At 47.9% G+C, this 23,220-nt stretch overlaps 1 protein-coding gene across 4 annotated transcripts in view; it reads left to right on the top strand.

The window, feature by feature from the left end:
- The window catches only part of HECW2 (HECT, C2 and WW domain containing E3 ubiquitin protein ligase 2), a 206,983-nt gene that overhangs the window by 53,656 nt on the left and 130,107 nt on the right, over positions 1-23,220 (top strand). For all 4 annotated transcript variants that reach the window (XM_081193300.1, XM_081193301.1, XM_081193304.1 and 1 more), the window contains exon 2: positions 13,427-13,757. In XM_081193300.1, the coding sequence (XP_081049426.1) occupies positions 13,466-13,757 (292 nt within the window). In that variant the 5' untranslated portion in view covers positions 13,427-13,465. The remainder of the gene's footprint in view (positions 1-13,426; positions 13,758-23,220) is intronic.

The raw sequence follows: 23,220 nt of genomic DNA, 5'->3' as shown, positions 1-23,220 counted from the left end.
TCCATTGCATGTAGGAGTTTACTTCAACACATGCAACATCGCCAGGGCCAAAGACTTAAGGCATCCATTTATCTTGAGAGCTTTCGTGGAACCCTCTCCCACTCCATTGTAATATAAACTAGTAACACACATTTCTGATCCCCTGCTTCTTGGCGAAATCCTACCGGAGTAAACCAGTCCTCCTTTGAGAACAGTTCCTTTCGCTTTCCAAGAAAATGGGAAGAACGAATGGCAACTGAAATCTACTTATTCCCCTCCCATTTCCTTGACCTGATTAATATTTAATATATTGTGATTGACATATATTGTAACTAGAAATAATATACACCAACCAAAATGTTATTGTGTATTATTCCATGTCACCTCTGTCCATCAGGCTTATTCCTCTAATAAGCTTTGCCGAAGATTGGACTACAACTCCCATCAGGTTCATTGCTGGCAACTGACAGACTTCCAGCTACAAAGAGATTCCTGCATAAGGAAGAAATTTATTCAGTGACACTAATGCATATAATAAAACAAAGAGGGCAATGTATGAACTCAAGGGAAATACTTTTCCTCTTCACAATGCTGAGTTTTACCTATAATATTACACTGGTCTTCCAAAGGCAAAATGAAGCAGCACTTTTCACGTGGGAAACATTTCTGCCATTAAATAATTTATACTGAGCTTTCAGTATGCTCGTGATCTATAGTCTTCATTGCAACTACCGTATCTTCTGTGTTGGGTTAGTGGGTCTGAGAAGCAGCAGAGAAATGAGATGAGCCACAGCTTTCCTTAAGGCAATTCAGCAAGTCAATAAATGACTTTGCAGACTTATTACATTTATATCCTACCTTCACTACCACATTGTTCAAGATGGCATATATATTCAACTCCCCGCCCCAACCATTTCCCCCCCCCTCAATAGCCCTGTGAGGTCTGTTAGACTGAGAAGCAGTGACAGCCCTGTGGTTATGTAGTGAGCTTAATGTCTGATTGGGGATTTGAATTTCAGTTTTCTAATCTGACGCCCTGCGACGCGGGTGGTGCTGTGGTCTAAACCACTGAGCCTCTTGGGCTTGCCGATCAGAAGGTCAGCGGTTCGAAACCCCGTGACAGGGTGAGCTCCCGTTGCTTGGGCCCAGCTCCTGCCAACCTAGCAGTTTGAAAGCACGCCAGAAAAGTGCAAGTAGATAAATAGGTACTTCTCCGGCGGGAAGGTAAACGGTGTTTCCGTGCGCTGCTCTGGTTTCGGTGTTACGTTGTGCCAGAAGCAGCTTAGTCATGCTGGAAAAACTGTCTGCAGACAAACATCGGCTCCCTCAGCCTGTAAAGCGAGATGAGTGCCGCAATCCCAGGGTTGTCTGCGACTGGACTTAACTGTCAGGGGTCCTTTACCTTTTACCTAATCTGACGCCCTAACCCAGGGATGACAAACATCAATCTAATGGGACAGATGCAGTCTACAGAGACTTTGAATCTGCACTGCAGTCTCCTCTTCTTGGTCCTATTCTCTGCTTAATGCACAAACAGGACCTTTCCCCCTCTTAAATCTAATCTCTCTCTCCCTTTCTTTCTCTCTCTCTCTCTCTCTCTGTGTGTAGAAATTTTCAGAGATAACAGCTGGTTCTCAAATTCACTCCATTGACCCACTATTAGCTTTGTGCAGATGATAATTCTCAACACACGAAGGGATGCTGAGTTGTACTTCCATGCATTTATGGGTTCTTCTGCATGTACGAGTTGCACATATGCATGTTTTATAACCTGCATTTTTGTTAGAGTACAAGCGTCCTGTACAGCTAGGGTTTCTAGGTCAAGAAGAACCCAGACCCTGATATTTCAGGGCCCAAAATTGAGATCTAGGGGTGATGTCATGCCCCCCCCCCGCTGGTGTCTGGGGGTGGGCCCTGGAGATTGAGGGGAGAAGGCAAGTAGGAACGCCCCCTCCCCCATGTCTGTGCAGTAATTTGCAGCCAGCTCCTGCTGGGCTGAAGCTTATAAGCTGCATGCATGGCCATCTTAATTGTTTTTCTTTAATTAAAGGCACCCATGCTCACCTGGAGAAAAAAGTGCTACACCTGCAACCTGGGGAGGACAAGGCAAACCTGGAGATTTCAGGTCCCTATGAAATTTGTGGGTGTATACACACTGCGAAAGAGACTCCATCAATGCGCAGCAGCCATATGGGGTGGACAAGGCCTGTTAACATGATCCTGCCCCCGCTACCCGCGCACACATTTATCTGTCATAAATTTTAAGCTGTACATAGAGGTGTTTTTTTATTATTATTCTAATCTAGATGAATGTCGGCTGTTGGTTTTTGAGGGTGTCTGTGTGTCACCGGAGCAATAAGCCAATGGTAGCTTTGCATGAGAAGAACCACCTGTCTCTGCATTCAGTGGCGTAGCGTGGGTTGTCAGCACCCGGGGCAAGGCAAGTAATTTGCGCCCCCTAACCCGTGGATTTTAGAGCTGCGAGTGCGAGTGCACTCCCCCCCAGATGTTGTGCCCGGTGCATCCGGCCCCCCCTGCATCCCCCACACTACGCCACTGTCTGCATTCATAGCCAGATTTGGGCTTGTTAGAAAAAATGGATGATGTGGAAGTATGATTACCTTTAATTGGCTGGGTGACAATATGAGACCTGTAGAAATTTGCAAGATTGCTTAAGAATGCAGGGGGAAGAAAAATAGTTTGTTTTTTTAAAAGTCTTAATTCACAGCCTACATGGGGGGGGGGGTGTTTCCCTGATATCCTCCCAAAATGAAATTAATGCAGGCTGCACCATTATGCTTACACTGTTATGGAGGACGTTACAGCTACCTTTGCAATCTTTCATGAATTTCCAGACAGTTCAGAAAGCAGCCCGTAAATCTTATTAGGAGAGAGCCGTATTCGATTTTGCTGGGAAACTTAAGATTGATTTCTAGTAAATGGCATTTACAGGTGGTATTTACAGTTAACGTGTAACAGTTTTGCATTATAAAATGTGACATAATGTGTTTGGAGTTGAATTTCCCCCTGCTTGCTTTTATTGTATCGTGTTTCTCCATTTAAAGACTTAAATACTGTTAAGGGTTTGTGGTTGCCAGACCCCTCGGATCCCTGGATCCAGCAAGTATTAAAAGCTAATCAAGTCAGGCTAGCTTCCTGAACCCCTGGATCTGGCTAGCTTTCTCATGAGGTGGTCGCCTGGGGTGATGGCCTGTTAAGATAACAAAGGAAAGAGGGCTCTGTGCGAGACATCAAATGGGTGGAGACCCTCTCTCGACTCAGAGATAGTTAGAATCACAGAGGCAGAGTTTTAGGTAGAGTTTGGGGGCTGTGGTGGGAATTAGAGGAAAAGGAGCAAGCTGGAGAGAGGGGCAGAGCACAGTGTTTGATTTCTGTTTGAATCCAAGGCTGTGGATATGGTGGAAATGAGGGTTCAGGAGCAGGGGTTCAGGAGCAGAGACGCAGAGAAGGGAGGAGACAGAGAGCGAGGGGGAGGAATACGAAGGAAAGATGAGTGGGGATGACGAACCGAGATCGCCGAGCTTATCCAGTGAGTCCGAGGATTCCCAGAAGGGAGCGCCAGCGGTCAGAGCAAGGGGGGAAAACAGGGGGACACCCCAGGAAGAAGGGTCCAGAGAGGGATCAGAGAGCAGCAGTTGGAGATCGGGACCCACGTACCCAGCCGGGAGCAGCGGGGAGGAAGGGGACCAGATATCGGGTTCCGGAGGCTTTCAGAAGGAGGGAGGGCATGAGTCAGGAGTAGTCACGCCCACCTCGGGGAGCGACGAAACGATCAAGAGGAAGGTGGAGAGTTGGGCGCGCGCGCCAAGTTCAAATGTAGCGGAAGCTGGCGCAGTAAGCAGCCCAGAGAGTGAGCCAGGTCCCAAAGCCCGCCGCAAGGAGGCGGAAGGGTCAGGGGGGTCCGCGTCAGAAGAGAGTAGGAAAGAAGAGACCCCGGGGGGCAGAAGGACCCAGAGACGGAAGGAAAGGCGCAGGAGGTGGAGCAAGGCTAGGGTATTAAGCTGGTGTGCTAGAGGCGGAGACTCAGACGGGTCTTCGCCGGTCTGACCTAGAAGAAGTAGGGCTGCACATTGCAGTTTGGAAATGGAACCTGTAATCCAATAAAGACTCTTTTAACCCGAACGCTGGCTAGCGTGGTCCTATGTGAGCTGGGACTGAGTGGCAGCCCTGACAGTAAGACCCGTCTCTTTAAAGCTTCGGACACCTGATACCTCGCAGCGGAGGCAGAAGCAGCGAGAGGAGGAAATTGGTGTTTGGGAGCGAGCTCACAACGGTTGGCAGAGATGACGGAAGCAGAGAAAATTTCAGCGCTGCAACAGGCAGTGACCCAATTGAACGCGGAGGTACAGGCATCCAAGAAAAGGGAGGAGGATGCGGCAGCCGCCTACAGAGATCTCCACGCCAGGTTTGAAGCATTGGTTAAGCATGGGCAGCCAGGACCCAGACCGGAGGGGGTTGGGTTGGCACGGAGAGCAGGAGGGCTTGTGGCTCACTTCGATGGGAATTTACAACAGTACCCCAATTTTCGAGCAGACGTAATGTGCGCACTGCAACTGCTGGCGAAAGACTTTAGGGATGAGGAAGAGAAAGTGGGGTTTATACTATCCCATTTGCATGGGGATGCGAAAGCGTGGCTACGCAATTTGTGGAGGGATAAAGATCCGGCGCTTCAGAATGCAGATGCCTTTATCAAAGCGATGGATGCGTGCTTTTTATCTACCATTGACGTGGATCTTGCCCGACGGGAGATTCATGGACTGAAACAAGGGAGGGCGAGCGTACGCCAGTATCACGCCCGCTTTTTTGCGCTGGTCAGTGCCTTAGAATGGGACCGGGATTTGCCCCCAGTCAGAGACCTCTTCTGGGAAGGTTTGAGCAGTGCTGTTAAAGACGAAATTGCGAGGGGGGAGAGGCCCCGGAGCACGCAGGAGGTGGTCCAAAGGGCGCTGACTGTGGGGGTGAGGCTGGAAGAACGTCCATGGTGCAGAGACGAAGGACGTGGAGGGCGCGAAGCAGCGAGAAGTTTCTCTTTCGTTCCCAGGGAAGCTGCGCGTGCGCAATCCACACCTCCGCCAGGAGGGGGAGTGGAACCTATGGAGGTGGGAGGCGCCAGGGCTCAGTCAGCTACCAGAGCCCCTGCACCGGCGGCAGTCAAGACTAAACCTCCTAGAGGGACCAGGAAGTGTTATATATGCGACAGCTCTCAACACTTGGCGAAAGAGTGTCCCCAGAGGAGCTCCAAGCACACTGCAGCCTCCGCAATGGTGAAAGCGGCCACGCAACACAGCGAACAACAGCAGGGAAACGACGATGTCTGGCTGGAGACAGAGGCACTGGGGCCCAGCCAGACGCATCACTGAAGCAGTCCCCAGCAATCTTGCAACCCACGGACCCCCTCCCACCCAAACCAGTAGTGCAACTCACAGCATCTCTCCAGCTGCCCGATGGCGTCACTATCGAAGTGCCGCTTTCTGTGGATTCTGGAAGCAACGCAGACTTTATAGCACAGGATTTTGTGGAGCAGCACGCTATACAGCTATTACCGGCCACTCTGCCCCTGCAAGTCGTCACAGTGGATGGTAGAGAGTTGCTGGGGGGGCAGGTGGTGAAGCAAACGCCGCCAATGGTGATGCGCCTTGGCAACCACAGGGAAGTCATCAGTTTTAACGTCACCCGCCTGTCGGACACACCCATTGTGTTGGGCATGAGTTGGCTGGACAGGCACAGTCCGACACTGGCTTGGTACCAGCGACAGCTGATCTTCGGCTCCTCTTACTGCGCAGAACACTGCATCCTGCCCGAACAGGAGGGAGAGGAGGAGGAATCACAACTGCAGTTGGGAACGTTGCAAGCAGTCCCCCACAAATACGCAGACTTTCTGGAGGTCTTCTGCGAGAAGGAGGCAGACAAGTTACCACCGCACAGGCAATATGACTGCAAGATTGACCTCCTACCAGGGGCGACGCTACCGAAGGGGAAGCTGTATTCCATGTCGGAGGATGAACTACAGGAACTCAAACAGTTCATAGATCACAATTTGGAGCGCGGTTTCATCCGGGAGTCCAGGGCAGTAGGGGGCAGTCCTGTTTTCTTTGTGAAGAAGAAGGACACGCCCCAAAAAAGGCTGGTGGTGGATTTTCGCCTCTTGAACAAGATGACCAAGCCCTCTGATTTCCCCATGCCCAGGATTGACGACCTACTGGCGACGGTGCGCAAGGGACGCGTGTTTACCAAGTTGGACCTGCGAGGGGCGTACAATCTCATCCGCATGAGGGAGGGCGATGAGTGGAAGACAGCCATGTTCACGCCTCTGGGAACCTACGAGTACAGAGTGATGCCGTTTGGATTGCAAAACGGTTCTCACTGTTTTCAAGCTTTCATGCATCATGTGTTGGCGGGACTCCTCTACAAGAAGTGCGTCTGCTTTCTGGATGACATCCTGATATTCTCCGAGTCGCAGCAAGCGCATGACCAGGATGTTCGGGAGGTGCTGGAGAGGTTGCAGCAGCATAGACTGTACGCCAAACTGGAGAAGTGCCAGTTCGACACGACGGAGGTGGATTTCTTGGGTTACAAGTTGTCGGACAAGGGGCTAGCCATGGACAGCGCCAAGGTTCGAGCGGTGTTGGATTGGAAGAGCCCGCGCAACCGGAAGGAGGTCCAGCGGTTTGTCGGCTTCGCCAACTTCTATCGCAAGTTTATCAAAGGGTTCGCGATGCAGACGGCGGCTATTACGGACACGCTAAGCTCCAAGAAAAAGAAATTCATCTGGACGGAGCAGGCGGAGCAGTCCTTTCAGGCACTCAAGCGTCTCTTCGCGTCGGAAGAGCAACTGCTGCATATCGACCCCAGCAGACCGATGCGGGTAGAGACAGACGCGTCCGATAGAGCAGTGGGAGCTGTCCTGCTGCAGAGGGACCCACAGGGGGTCTGGAGGCCGGGAGCGTTCTACTCCAGAAAGCTCACCAAGTCGGAGCAGAACTACACCATCTGGGACAGGGAGTTGCTTGCCATTCATGCAGCCTTTAAGGCGTGGAGACACTTCCTGATCGGCGCCAAGCACACGGTGCAGGTCTGCACGGACCACAAGAATCTGGAGCACTGGCGCACGGCGAAGTTCCTGAACCAGAGGCAGATACGTTGGGCGGAGTTCTTTGCTGACTTTGATTTCCGAATAGAGTACGTCCCAGGCAACACCAACATCATGGCGGATGCACTGTCCCGAAAACCGCAATACCTCGAAGAGGCGACGCCAGCGGCAGCCATGCACATCTTCGCGCCAGCTGCGTGGGCGTGCGCTTCAGCCACAGTAGACCTGGATGCGGTGCGGCGGGCGTTGCAGGACGACTCATTCGCGCAGGCGAAGATGGCCGAGGTGCACAAGGGCACAGCGAAGAGCGACGAGTTCCAGATACGGGACGGCTTGCTCTTACGTAAAGGGGCCATCTACGTGCCGGGAGATGAACTTCGCGCCAAGGTACTGCAGCAGTTGCACGACGCACCCACGGCCGGGCACTTTGGCACGGAAAAAACGGTGGAATTAGTCGCAAGGGACTTTTGGTGGCCCAGACTGAGAGGGGAAGTCGCGGACTACGTCGCGAGGTGCGACACCTGCCAGAGGGCCAAACCGGTGCACAAACCACCGGCGGGACTGCTGGAACCGCTGCAAACGCCGTTTGAACCGTGGGAGAGGGTGGCCCTGGACTTTGTCACGGATCTCCCCAGCTCGAGAGGCAAGACAGCTGTACTAGTGGTGGTGGACTTGTTCACCAAGATGGCACACTTCATACCGTGTGCGAAGGTGGCCACGGCAGAACAAACAGCCAAACTGTTCATAGATCACGTGTTCAAAGTGCACGGGCTGCCGCGGTCTATACTGTCCGACCGCGGTCGCCAGTTCATCTCGAATTTCTGGCAGAAGCTGATGGGCTTCCTGAACGTCAAGATCAACCTGACATCAGCGAGACACCCGCAGACCAACGGGCAAGCGGAGAGGGTCAATGCCATCATGCAGCAGTACCTGAGATGCTATGCCAATCAACAGCCTGCGACGTGGGTGGATTACCTGCCGCTCGCCGAGTTCGCCTACAACAACACGAAGCACGTGTCCACAGGGGTGACGCCGTTCTTCGCCAACAATGGGAGGAATCCCAGAACCTTCCCGGGACTGGACAGAGTGGGGGAAGGGGAACCGCAGACGGCGGACGCTTTCGCCTCTGAGTTGCAGGAGGTCCACGATCAACTCCGACGGCAGCTGGAGCTAGCGAAGCACGCTTACAAGGTGCAAGCGGACAAGCACAGGCGGGTTGGCGAAGAGATCCGAGTGGGAGACTGGGTCTGGTTGGCAGCCCACGCAGTGCCGACCAGATCGTTAGCCAAAAAGAAGTTGGGGCACAAGCAACTCGGTCCATACCAAGTCGAAGCGCAGATCAACCCAGTAGCTTTCAGGCTGGTGCTACCGGAGGGTTCCAGGATGCATCCGGTGTTCCACAGGTCGGTGCTCACTCCCTACAGGACACCTCACAGGTTCCAGGAACCAGGAACAGCACCGAGTCCGTCTCAGGAGCGGACGGAGGCGGGGAGATTGCCACAGCAGGACCCCATCAACGAAGTCACGGAGATTTTGGACTCCAGATGGGGGGAAGACGGAGTGGAATACCTCCTAGCCAGAGAGGGCACCCGGGCCAGTGCTAATAGCTGGGTGCCAGACTACGCTTTGGAGGAACCCCTGCTCAAGGACGAGTTTCATGCCCTTTTCCCACACAGACCCATGCCAGCAGGCTTCTTCGACGACTGGCTGTTCACACCCACACTTTCCTCCAGCACGTTCCATGGCTTCGACTCGGACGGGGAGCCCGCACAGCGCACACGTTCCCCAGAGGGGTCACCGGAGGGTTCAGCGTCCGACACCTCGTATTGGTGGGACGATCGGCCAGAGGAGCAGTGGCGCCGGAGGTGGCTGGAGATGCCAGGTCAAGCGACCGACGCAGAGACTGACATGGACGTGTGCGGGGAGGATCTCGGTTTCGAGCACGGCGGCACTGAAATGGAGGCGGAGCAGCTCAACGTTGACGAACGCGAGGAGGAAGACTCGGAGATCTTCAGTTGGCGGCCAGCGACGAGGAGCGAACTGTATCCGGCATTCACTCCTGTGATGATGGAGCACCCAGCAACCACCCTTGAAAGCGGGGAGGGGGGAAGGGGGGGCTTCGAGGGGGGGATGGATGTCAGGGGTTCAGGAGCAGAGACACAGAGAAGGGAGGAGACAGAGAGCGAGGGGGAGGAATACGAAGGAAAGATGAGTGGGGATGACGAACCGAGATCGCCGAGCTTATCCAGTGAGTCCGAGGATTCCCAGAAGGGAGCGCCAGCGGTCAGAGCAAGGGGGGAAAACAGGGGGACACCCCAGGAAGAAGGGTCCAGAGAGGGATCAGAGAGCAGCAGTTGGAGATCGGGACCCACGTACCCAGCCGGGAGCAGCGGGGAGGAAGGGGACCAGATATCGGGTTCCGGAGGCTTTCAGAAGGAGGGAGGGCATGAGTCAGGAGTAGTCACGCCCACCTCGGGGAGCGACGAAACGATCAAGTGGAAGGTGGAGAGTTGGGCGCGCGCGCCAAGTTCAAATGTAGCGGAAGCTGGCGCAGTAAGCAGCCCAGAGAGTGAGCCAGGTCCCAAAGCCCGCCGCAAGGAGGCGGAAGGGTCAGGGGGGTCCGCGTCAGAAGAGAGTAGGAAAGAAGAGACCCCGGGGGGCAGAAGGACCCAGAGACGGAAGGAAAGGCGCAGGAGGTGGAGCAAGGCTAGGGTACAGGGGTGCCGACTTATAAAAAATATTGGGGGGGCCCATACCGGGGTCCTGCCGCTGGTTCGCTCGGGTAGCCGGGAGAATGCAGTTCGAGGTGGCGGTGTTGGGGAGAGACCCTCGCTCAGGGCGCCACTAGACTTGGCGGCTGGCGGCCTATCTGGGGGTTTTTGGAGCGTATTTCGGCGGAGCGATTGGGGAGGAGGGGGCTTGTTGCCGGATTCTTCAGCTGGGCCGGAGATCCGCTGCTGGGGGGTCCCTGGGCCGAGTTGTGAGCACGGCCTGCTGAAGGGAGATCCAGCCGATTGCGCGACGGGGACGGCCGGGGCTCTCCGGCTAGGGCGTGCGGCTGGCTGGCTGGCGAGGGAGCAGGTGGGGAGGAGGCGGGGGTCCTCACTCTCTTAGGAAACGCACCCACGCGCCCGATTGCCACGAAGTCCGAAGGGTGCGTGTGTGGAATTAAAAAGCAAAAACGAGATACGGGCAGGGCAGGCAAAGAGTTTTCTGCAAGAGGATGGAGGGCAGGTTGAAGAGAAAATCACTCAGGATGAGACAGTCAAATCAGCCATGATAAAATGGGCTCAGGATATTGGGTATAACATCATGTTTGAGGACTGGGAAAGGTTATGGACCACCGGAATGAAATTCACGGCATGTAATGCCTTGAAGGAAAATATTATGAAAATGATTTATAGGTGGTACATGACCCCAGTCAAGCTTGCAAAAATATATCACCTGTCTGATAATAAATGTTGGAAATGTAAGGAGGCTGAAGGGACATTCTTTCACCTCTGGTGGACTTGTCCAAAAGTGAAGGCCTTCTGGGAAATGATCTATAATGAGTTAAAAAAGGTATTTAAGTATACCTTTCCCAAGAAACCAGAGGCCTTCCTCTTGGGCATTGTTGGCCAGAAAGTGTTAAAGAAGGATAGAACTTTCTTTATGTATGCAACTACAGCAGCAAGAATACTTATCGCAAAATATTGGAAGACACAAGATTTGCCCACACTGGAAGAGTGGCAGACGCAATTGATGGACTACATGGAACTGGCTGAAATGACTGGCAGAATCCGAGATTTGGGAGAAGAAACAACGGAAGAGGACTGGAAAAAATTTAAGGACTATTTACAAAAACAATATAAGTTGTATGAATGTTAAAAATTTACACGATTCGGAAACTATAGCTTCAGCAATTAGATTTGGGAAACAGGAAATTATATTTTAAGTAAGAAAAGGTCAAAATCTAAGGTAATACTATGTTTAATTTAAGATATAAGTAACTGATGAAAAGTATGTTAAATTTAGAGGTATAGTATTTGAAAAGTACAAAATAAGGTACGAAACAAGGTAATAATTTGCTGATATCTTTATTATAAAGAATGCAGGGTAAGGGAGATGCGAGGAAGTCCAGTTAGTTATATAAAAAATGTGTTGAATGGTTGGTTTTCTTTTCTTCTTTTTCTCTTTTTCTTTTTCTTGTTCTTTTACTTTTTTCTTCAGTGTATGTTTCTAACTTTGTATTTGAAACCTTAATAAAATATTTATAAAAAAAGAAGAAGAGAAAATCCTTTCGCTTTTCTGGGGCTCAGGGAAGTCTCAGAGCCGGAGGTTGGGGAAGGGACCCCCTTTGCTCTGCCCTCTTCTCCCGTCTTAGATTCGCATGGGGGTCCCCGCCCGAGCTTGCCTGGCCACCGGGCCACACAAGGGCCGCGCTCTATGCGGCACACCTTGCTAGCCGCGCAGCTGTCCTCCGCGGCTGCGGAGCGGCCCTGCGCCGGTGCCCAGCCCCTCTGGGCGCCCGCTGCGCTGCCAATGACAAGCGGGCGACGTCGCGGGCGGGGAAGGCGTCGCTTTCTTTCCCGATCCTGCATCCTCCCAGTCTTCCAGCCCTTTTTTGGGTTGGAAGCTCGTCTCGTTCGCCCTTCTCCTTTCTTCACCCTGCGCGCAATTTTCCTCCCTCGTCTCCCTCCCCATTTCTCCTTCCTTCCTGACTGACTGACTGACGGGCTTGGGCTCGGGCTCAGGCTCCGGGTCGGGCTCGGGCTCAGGCTCGGGCTCAGGCTCGGGCTCCGGGTCGGGCTCAGGCTCAGGCTCGGGCTCGGGCAGCCACAGCGTCGGCGGTGTTGGCGATCGGCGGCGCGGGGGGATGGCCCTCCCGGGGGAGCCGGCGCTGCTCAATGGGGTTGCCAAGGAGACAGGCCGGCCGCCCTCCTCCCCCGGCCCGGCGCCCCCCGCCGCGCCGGTGCCTGTTATCGAGCTGGTGCGCGCCGGGCGCCCTATAAAAGCCGCGGACGCGCCCACCGCCGCCCGAGATTATTGGGGCCATCCCCCCGCGCCCAAACGAATTTTTGAGGGGGCTCGGGCCCCCTCAAGCCCCATGGAGTCGGCGCCTATGCTAGGGTATTAAGCTGGTGTGCTAGAGGCGGAGACTCAGACGGGTCTTCGCCGGTCTGACCTAGAAGAAGTAGGGCTGCACATTGCAGTTTGGAAATGGAACCTGTAATCCAATAAAGACTCTTTTAACCCGAACGCTGGCTAGCGTGGTCCTATGTGAGCTGGGACTGAGTGGCAGCCCTGACAGTTGCGTTTGGGCAAAATAATATGTTGTGGTCAGGGCTCCCCCCCCCCCAGCCAGCACCTCTCAGGTGGGTTCCATTGCCATTCTAAGACAAAAAGGGAGAAGATAATGGTGAGCTCCAGCCCCTCTTTTTTAGCAAAACAGCACTGGTTGTGGTTGATCTGTATATCATAGCTGTTGATCTTTCATATGCCTCTGACTCCTTCAACTGGCAGGGCCTAGGGGAAAACCTAGCAGTTAAACAACTGCATTTTCTTACGCAGCAGCTGTAGTCTCAATACTGATGTCAAAATGCTAACATAATTTCCTGTGTGCAAGGTGGGATTAACGCAGCAGGGGGAGAGATTTTGCGCCAGCTGTTTGCCATTCATTTTACCAGCCTATTCTGCCCCCTCAGTACTCTGGCAACTCATTCCGCTGCCCGTAGATACCAGCCTTTTATGTTCATGTGAATACCGTATATCTGTTTTGGGGGGGAATTAAGGCGTGATAAAAGTAGCTTCTTCCCAGGAAAAATCAGCAAGGCATAAACTCAATAGGTTATGGGACACTTTGTGAACATGGTTAAAGCTGGGATTTCCATGCTGTTTTAGGACCTTCTGTTTTTCCTCTTTTGAAATGCACCTTCTCAAACCACTTCCCTGCCCATTTGCTGCACTGGATACTGGTCATTGCATTCACTGCTGGACTGAAAGCCAGTTTACAAGATTCCTATGGATTCTACTAGTGACTTCAATTGACCTTTATAGAAAACATAGTGTTGACAGTTAGCAGTTTTAAGGACCAGTAAAGAGGATAATTTTGAGTGATTAAACTGGCCTGGTGAGCTTGGGTAAAGTAGGTACGCCAAAATGTGAGCAGAACTTTATTTGGAAAAGATGTGTTTTCTTTGTGAAAAGCCGTTTTTGGGTATTAACGGTGAAAGCTTCTCTCCACAGCCTTTAAAAAACAACAACAACCAAACAATTTAGCTCTCCTAATCAAGTTTCTGATCTCAGCAGATGTACAAGAGAGTTTGTACGTTGACGTTTGCGTTTTCTTCTTTACAGCTCTCTATGTGAAACCTCTCCTGTGAAAACAAGCTCAAGATGACCAGCTCAGCCAGGGAGCATCTGCTTTTTGTGCGACGGAGGAATCCCCAGTTGCGATACACACTGAGCCCTGAGAATCTCCAGAGCCTGGCATCTCAGGGCACCATGCCTGAGAACATGAACCTTCAGCGTGCTAATAGTGACACTGATCTAGTGACATCTGACAGCCGCTCTAGTTTGACTGCAAGCATGTATGAATACACCCTAGGGCAGTCTCAGAACCTCATCATTTTCTGGGATATTAAAGAAGAAGTGGATCCCACAGACTGGATAGGACTTTATCACATTGGTAAGCAAAGAGCTTTCGTTCCAGTTGTTACCTGGCATGCTCCTCTGAAGGTTTGTCTTTCTTTAAACGAATGGGAACGGTTAGGTAGAGATAACACAGTACAAGGTTTTCCAGTGATTCGTGCAAAAACATGCTCCACGTTATCAAAGCCTTGGGTTTGTCCTGATCTGATATCTACGGAAAAGCAATCTTCTTGATTGCAGAAAATACGTTGCGCTCAAGCTCTTTCTATTCTTAAATACGCTTGGTTGCAATAACGCTTAGAAGTTCAAAGGGTTGGCTCCTTTCTGTGGAAATAGGATGAAGTTTTAGCTTTCTTGTAGCTTTAACTTGGCATGCTTCCGCGGGGGGGGGGGGGGGCAGGGAGCCATGGAAATAACTTCAAAATCACAGGAACATATTTTTTTTTTACAATGCTATTTGTTAACGGTAGTGTGCTGTTTACGAAACTCTTGTCTGTAAGCTATATTCTTGTAGTTTCAGAACCAGCGCTTACTTATTTTGTGTATCTACACTATAGAGTGCTTAGGTTATAATCCTGAGTCCACGTACGCAAGATATGAATCATTGTACAGAACTACTCCTCTTTTACACCCTAAAGTTCGTAGTAACTTAAACTGATGCGGCTGCAGTGCCAGAGTGGAGAAAGCTGGTCTTGGAAATGCGTGTGCTGTTCCATTGTAACTACTTAGTACCTTTGATTGGAAAGATGGAGATCAGCTAGTACTTTACTGTCTGGTTCAGCTGACCTGTGGGATGATGCTAACAGGATAGATTCCACTTCTGCTCCACCCAACCACTTCAGCAACATGCCCTAGGTTCTGTTTATGCTGTGAACAACTTTAGAAACCATCATCTCATGAACGGTGGCTGGTGCTAATAAATTTTGACCCATGCTGACCTTTGCACTTTTCCTACACATTTAACAACTGTCACTACTACTACTTCCTATGTATTATTATTTACATTGGTTAGTCACTTTGCACAAAGAAGTCTCAAAATGATTTAACAAGACTTGACAGTGCATCTTACCTGGTTGTTGACTATACGATATTGGGTTAGGTTGATAGCCGTGTGTAGTTGAAGCAATTTTCTGAGGCTGCTTTTGCATAAATGTGTGGAATCCCAGCATAAACAGCACAATAGATACGCAACTGTTCATTTGTCATGCATTGTCTGAGTGTCTTTCCTTGAGATTTGCCTTTCCGTAACAATGTTGTTGGAAACATATCTATGGTACCTGGGAAAATGCTGTACTTTCCTTAGCTAACTGATCCGCAGATATAACGAGTGTTGTGCTGCACTGGTTGTGCTGGTATTTGCAAGGGGGCTATTGGGTTCTCTGGAAAGTTCTTGTGGGATTCCACACAAAGCTCCACAAGGTACTTACTTTCTAATAAAGCTGTGGACTTCTCATTCCCCTTGCCCAAGGGGCCACATTCCATGCCAACTGCACAATAAAATAGTGGCTGGGCATTGCGAATTCTCTTATACAGATCTTATCTCAGCTGTGAGCTCAGTGGCCTTCAACTCCAGTCCTTTCACCCTCAACCTCTATATTCAGTATGGGTGTGGTGGGGTTGATAATACTACTGACTTACATTACAAGGCTTTTGCAAACATTGCTGAGCAGTATTCATTTATTTGAATATTTGAAATGCTCACTCATATAACTGTTCACACTCTTATACTTTTAAAAAGTGTGATTCCTTCCCTACATTTGTGATCCTGTGCATTTGCCCTATAGGGACACAGGTGGCGCTATGAGCCTCTTGGGCAGAGGTCAGCAAGCATCTTCAGCAGGGGGCTGGTCCACTGTCCCTCAGTCCTTGTGGGGGGCCGGACTATATATTTTTTTGGGGGGGGGGAGTGAACAAATTCCTATGCCCCACAAATAACCCAGAGATGCATTTTAAATAAAAGCACACATTCTACTCATGTAAAAACAGCAGGCAGGCCCCACAAATAACTCAGAGATGCATTTTAAATAAAAGGACACATTATATTCATATAAAAACACTGATTCCCGGACCATCCGCAGGCCGGATTTAGAAGGTGATTGGGCCTGATCTGGCCCCTGGGCCTTAGTTTGCCTACCCATGCTCTTGGGGTTGCCGATTGTAAGGTCGGCATTTCGAATCTGCATGACGGGGTGAATTCCTGTTGCTCTGTCCCAGCTCCTGCCAACCTAGCTGTGCGAGTAGATAAATAGGTATCGCTGTGGCGGGAAGGTAAATGGTGTTTCCATGCGCTCTGGCTTCGGTCCGGTTGTCCCATTGCGCCAGATGCAGTTTAGTCATGTTGGCCACATGACCTGGCCACATGGCTTGCAGACAAACGCCGGCTCCCTCGGCCTGAAAAGCGAGATGAGCACTGCACCCTATAGTCGATTTCGACTGGACTTAATGTCCAGGGGTCCTTTACCTTTTTACCCTATAGGATAAAAGCTTTTGCTTTTGCTGTCTAAATGGACTGAGGGAATATGAAGTTAACTTCACTCAAGTAGTGAAAAGTTCAATAAGAAGCATTTGGATGAAAAAGATGGCTTTTCTACCTCTCAGCATCATGTGCTGGTCTTCTGATCTTCAAAGAATGAGCTTGATTTACAGTCAGACTAAGGCACTTGGATCTGTTTTTTTCTTTGTTTCTGCAAGTTGCATACTTTACATGCAGCTTGCCTTACGCGTAAGAGGGTTGTTTTGGTGAGATTCCAGAGTAATGCAGCAGTTCAGATGTAAAAAATTTCCTTCCAACACTGGAGAGCTGTTTGACAGCAATGCTATTAGACAAAGGAAAAATATTTACTTCGTAGTTCACAAAAATAGAAAAGGGAGGGGTTTGTGTAAAAAAAAAAAGTTAATTCTTGTGGTGCGAAGGATAATCGAATGCTTCCTTACCACAAAGTAAGCATAGTTATCAATCATCCTCAAACTGTTTGACATCTGATACTTTAACAAAAATGAAGGACAAGGGCACCTGCCATAGGGTTTTTGTTTTTGTTTACTAGAACTAGTTACATGCTTAAGTGTATTTTTAAAGGTAGTGTTGCAGATTTGTCTCTTCCATTCTCTTCTATATCTTCCTGTAGGCATTGAACTCAACTGGTGGGGTTGATGTTGTGTACAATATGCTTCCAAATTTTCACCATCATCAAAGAGAAGCATTCTCTGATGTGACAGAAATAGACAAAAAAAAAAAAAAAAAACAACACAAAAAACTGGTTGCTCTTCTCCACAGGAAAGTTAATAGCTTAACCTTCCGAGAAATGATATGAAAGAGAGAAATCCATTGTAAATCTTCCATTTGCTCAGTTAACTACAACAGATTTTATTCCCTTCCTTCGAAAGGTTATTTTCCTGCCGTCATTAGTTGCTTCTCGGTTAAAGTGACCGTGGGATATTATGAATGTTAGTGACACGAGCTTATTCCCTTTTCATCAGATCCAATCAGCACGAGCATTTTCATGATTCTTTTATGGGTAAAGGAGCTTGTTCCTTAAAAGGCACTAGCAGCTGGCTTTGCACTATAACCTGTTGATATTTTATCTATTTGTTTATCAGGATTCCTACCTGTCCTTTGCCACACTGCCCCAGGGCAGGTTATAACAATACAATATGCAATTATAAAAACAAGTATAATAATAAGCAAATAAAAAGGTAAAACTGTTCCAATAAAAAACAGAGCAGTATAGATTCAGCAAAAGAAGTGGATCTTACAAAACAAAATACCGTAACTGCAAAAGGTGTGGGTCAAGAGGTGCATTTGTGCAACAAAGATGCTAGATGGAAATCTGTGTGGAAAGAGTTCCAGAACTGAGGTGCTCCTGTAGGTAAGACCCTCTCCTTTGCCACCAGACCCAACACTTCTGTGGGCATCGGAAGCACCAAAGGAAACCTTTGCTGGTCTTAACACCCAAGAGGGTCTGTAGGGTGATAGTCAACAGGTCATATATGTATTGCATTTTTATTTCGGTGGGAAAGTGGTAGCTTATGTATTAAGGTTTTCAATTGACTGTTGATAGTGGATGGAATCCAACTGGTGCCATTCCACAGGAGGACTTTTGGTTCAGCGGAAGCAACCACTAATGAAAGAAGTCTGGAGAAGTTTTTTGCTGATTTGTTTTCACAACTGCACCCCCCCCCCTTAAAAATCAAGTCCAGAAAGTTGTGGGCCCCTGCAGAACAGTGTGTTAAGATGGCATGGGAAGCAGCAGGGGAGCTGCCAAAAGTGTTGATTTGGGAAATGTATGTGTCCTGACTTGCAACAACAGGTGGTATTCAACTAAGTTTTACTCAGAATAGACCTATTGAAATTAAAGGACCCAACTTAGTCATGCTCATTAATTTCAGTGGATCTGCTCTGAATAAAATTTAGCTGAACACCACCTATAGGAATCTGCCTCACTCAACTTCGCTGTGGCCGAGCACATATTCTTCTGTCTTGTGAAGTTACCTGCTGTGTGTGCACCTAAATTTTATGCTGGTGACACATTCACATGTATTGTACTGGGATACATCTGCAGGGACTCCCCTGTTTTCATTGTGAATATATCCTCTGTGCTTAACATTTAAGGTACCCACTACTGTTTCACTTCTCCCTCTCCTGCAGTATATCTATACTGGACAACAGCCCATGCTAAGAAGAAAATTACTGAGTCACCACAGTCTTAGTAATTGAGTTTTTGAGTAATTGAGTTAAATCTTCTTTTAATTAGAGATCTGTTTTGGATGGGGATTTTTAAAAAAGAAGTCCAGAAGATGATGAACTGGCATTTTACTGAAGGTTACTTGCAGGTTTATCAGGTTTCCATATGGATTAGTAAGTCCTGTCTGTCTTGGTGGAATACAATCAGGAAAGAACTCTAGGTTCAGCAGTACGTCTTATCAGCCGTTGGTCCCAGGTCTCAAAATTCAGACACAACAGCATTCTGAGCCCTGGCAAAAGGGCTACAGAATTAGAAGTGTAAAATTGCTGGGCAGCAGCCAAATGTTCTGTACCAGTGGGACCAGCGGAGGCAGCGAGATGCCCTTCCAGAAGTGCTAACCTTTCTTTGATTAAACTCAGTCATTTCTATTTATAACTTGACATTGATAGGTATGGGATATAGCCTATGTATTTGATCCCATTTGTTTTGTAGGTTTTACTTTTTTTGGGGGGGTGATCTGCTTTACTTTTATGCTGACTTGAGTATTAATTTTAGGAAATCTTATGTGGCCATTTTCAATAAATACACAAATGAAAAATCGAGGTGGTCCAGAAAATATGTTGGCATCTGTCTGTCTTGAGAGACGATGGAAGAGTGTGCCATTGGTGATAAAGTCAAACTGTTGGAGGGTTACAGCATCTGCTGTGACCTATAGAGATCGATATGGGAGAGACATGTTCTATTGCTGCTGGGGCAGATGAAGACATCTGGTTTCACTAATGTAGATGCACCATGTTGCTTCTTCTCTCTGCGCTCCTCCCAGTGGCCATTCCTCCTCCTCTGGCCACTGCTGTGCATACACAACCTGACTGTATCAAGGTTGTCTGCAAGGGATTCCCAGATGGTGGGGCTGATGTTGCCAGCTTTCATGTCACGTTGGCAGACATCATTATAACTCAGAGTTGGTCTGCCAATGGTCCTGGTGCCTGAATGACTTTCCCCACACTTCTTTTCAGTCAGACTCTTTAGTGGGAAGAAGTGAGAACATAGATTTAATGAACCCAAACTTTCCTGCTTGCTGTATTCCGAAGAGACTTTAAAGTTTCCTTTTTCTTTTTTGACGCGTGTCTCAGTTCCATACGAAGGAATATCAAACAGACCACGGGCTCCGATTGCTTTTTGGTCAGCTGGTGTAGCATTCTGAAAGGGCCTCCTTAATCCCACCATTCCTAGGACAGAACCAGCTGGGCACGGTTTACTGGGGCCCCACAACTCAGCCCTTTCCCTACATGGAGTGTGTGGAAGCCACTGAACCCTGTGCTGGCAAACACATTGCTGTTGAATTGTCCATTTGTGCTTCATAGAGTTTCTTCCTTAGTCCTTCTCACTACTGTTGGTAGACTGTTGATTCCTGCCCTACCTAACTACCTCATAGGATTCTAGCCTAGTGCGATAAGCTAGTTCCTGTGTGTGTAGCAAATGTTTTTGTATGGAGGAGCATTCTGTCATAAGAGTGGCAGCCTGCAGTCTGAAGTGGTTCAGCCCGGGCACAGTGTTGGCATCTCAGGGAGAACTGAACTTCATTGACTTGAGGTGCCAGCTGGATATAAGGAGTTGTATCTTTCCCCCTCCAGGTGCTGTAGGATAGCAGCTTGCATCATCCCTGGCCATAATGGTAAGGGCTGATGTTACCTGTAGTCAGATAACTTGAGGGCAACAGCCTGGGGAAGGCTACTATGGACAGACAGAATTTCACTCTAGTCTAACTCAGACTTGCCATGTAACTGGTTGCCACAGGTGATGAAGAATTCCACGCAGGTGACAGTTGCATGGAATTCCATCTAGGCAAGTGGACAGGCTGTTGGAAGATGGGCAGAGTGATCTTAGCATGTTAGTAACTTTTCTGGCATTGTATACATGGCTGGTCTAAACCCATCATTTAGAGAGGTTCTCCCTGATTGTAAAACACAAACCCTGAAGAGGATAGCACATGGATGTATAAAACTCCTTTTGGAAGTTCTTGCATTTATGGTTTTGATAGTTTGTGGCAGTTGGGACAGGTTTCAATGTTTTCCTGGTTGAAATTCTGTTGGTACAAGTACAGGCGTAACTTGGAAGTCGAACGGAATCCATTCCAGAAGTCCGTTCGACTTCCAAAACGTTTGGAAACCAAAGCACGGCTTCTAATTGGCTGCAGGAAGCTCCTGCAGCCAATTGGAAGTCGTGGAAGCCCTGTCAGACGTTTGGGTTCCAAAGAATGTTCGCAAACTGGAACACTCGCTTCCGGGTTTGCGGTATTCAGGAACGAAAATGTTTGAGTACCAAGGTGTTCGGGATCCAAGGTACGACTTTATGTGGTTCATTTGCAGTGAAACTCTTCAACTAGAAAAAGACCTCTTTTGTTATTGTTTTGGTTGATTATTATTTTGGTTGCTTATTAGAGTTATTCCACGCATTACTATTTCAACATGACATGCGCTTTGTGATTCTGCTAAAACAGTAATTCATGAAGCACATATAAGTCTCACTCTTTCTCCTCATGAACACCACAAAAAAACATGTAGCAGGAAAATGGAGTCAACCACATGAAATGATCTTGCAATTTGCAATATGTATTGTCCTAATACATTAAGCTCCTGGAAGTGAAATTCAGCTGCCGTCAACTATTTGCATTATTTCTTCTGCTTTTACTGTGACTTGACATGAACTGGTTTGTGAATTTCCACAAGGGCCTGTAGGAGACTGGAAAGATACCAACCGATAATTCCTATTTGCACTTGTTGCTCCTTTTGTGTGTGTTTTAATTTAATTTGCTCACTCACTTTACTTGGAGCTCCTCTGGTTAGACTGTTTCACCTTGAGGTCATTCAGACAGGTAATTTTTCTAGCTCTTACTGTGTTACAAGGCAAATCATAACATTGTAAGATTTTTCTTTCACAAGCGTGCATCTACAGTCTATCGACAGATTATTTCAGAATGCTTCTGAATGTCGTGAGGATGGTAGCGCATTTTGAAAAGCAAGAGTTACTCAGCAAACACAGAACAATAATTTGTTTTTTATTATTATTACACATTCAAAGCAGGTGCCCTCTCAGTACTCTGTGTTGCTGTCAAATTTGTGTGGGGTGCTGGGTGAAATTGTAAAATAGATGGTAAATCCACTCTATATTTCTGCAGAAATTTTCTGTGTGTGGGTATGTTGTCTCGGCTACATTAAAGAACACACACACAAAAACCACCACTTTTGAGTAGGAAGACTCAGGAGTAGCTTATGAGTCATATTGTCTTTCTCACACGACGAGTCTTAGAAATGGCCCAACATTTATACCAGGGCTGTGTATTTTAAAGACTGTGTTATTTTTATGGATTTTATTGATTCTTTTTTATATTATTTGACTTTGTTGTAAAGCGCCCTGTGGTTTGTACAAAGGGCAATAAATAAATGATCCAAATAGATAAACGAGGAAGAAAGAGGGTTGTGAGTTGAAGGTTTATCTCAAGAATAATTTAGCATTTGTATAGATAGCACTTTCAAAATATACGTGCTTCGCTTACATTCTCTTACTGTAAGCATGACAACAATTCTGTAAGGTAGGCCACCCTCTTTGTATTTCAGATGGAGGGCTGAGACACTCTTAAGGCCATCTTGATTCACAGTTTCAGGCTGTAATCCTGTGCACACTTGCCTGGAACTTGAACTCACTGGGACTAACTTCTGAGTATCCATACATCAGCAAGTTCTGCTCCCATTTCTGTTTTTTCCCTCAGAATTCTCTGGCAACTCTCCTTAAAATGGAAGAAATGCAAGAACCTGGAAGTACAGTCATGAGAAATTATTGAGCCGCTATCTAACACAGAGTCAAGTGTACTTAAGGTTGTTGAAATAAATTAGCTCTGTGTTGGAATTTGGTCCATTTTTGGGGGGTAAAACATTCTATTAATGAAACCCTTCAAAAATAGACCAGCATATTTGGTGATGTAAATTTTGGTGATGTACATTTTGCCTGGGGAGTAGCAACTGCTGTCAAAAATCAATAGCTATGTTGATATGATTATTTCTTAATTTCTGCCTAATTTTGAATAACGGTAGCACAAAGTTAAGAACCGAAGTAAACATTGGTTCCATGTATCCTACCCTATTTTTGTGCTGCACTTTGGGATATAGATTTTTTTTTAAAAAAAAATCTTTTCTTAAATCTAGATACTGAAAACAATTGTGGTGAAAAATATTTAAGACCTCTTTGTTTCTATCATGGTTAATCTGATTGTCATTTTTTCACGAATAAATACAAAGCAGCTTTTCAATAACATGTTGGGGTTTTTTATTATAAGGACTATATTTGACAATTTAGATAGGATTGGAGCTTATAGTAAAACCTGCTGGGATTGGGGAAATTCTAGAGGCTTTCCATTTCAGGTCAGACAAGATTAAAAAGGGGGGGAAAAGCTTTCACATAAGCTCTCTTTTAATACACTTACACTTGTAGCTCTGATTGAGCGGAAAGATTGGGGAAAGTTCAACACCTTATGCTCAGTTGCAAAGGCTTTGTTCAGCCTCTGAAATGTCTTCTGAATTGAGAACTTTAATGGATTAACAGAGCCCTGATCGTTATTTGTATTTTTAACTCGACACCTGTACAATACAAACGTAGCAGCTACATTATGTCATGGGTTCTTTTTTCTTTTTTACTCTGATATTTCATAGAATCATAGAGTTGGAAGAGACCACAAGGGCCATCGAGTCCAACCCCCTGCCAAGCAGGAAACACCATCAGAGCACTCCTGACATATGGTTGTCAAGCCTCTGCTTAAAGACC

The sequence above is a fragment of the Podarcis bocagei genome (assembly GCF_964188305.1).
Source record: "Podarcis bocagei genome assembly, chromosome: 1".
NCBI classification, from domain to species: Eukaryota; Metazoa; Chordata; class Lepidosauria; order Squamata; family Lacertidae; genus Podarcis; species Podarcis bocagei.
Note: the sequence above shows the minus strand (reverse complement) of the source record. Positions and strands in the feature narration are given on the sequence as shown.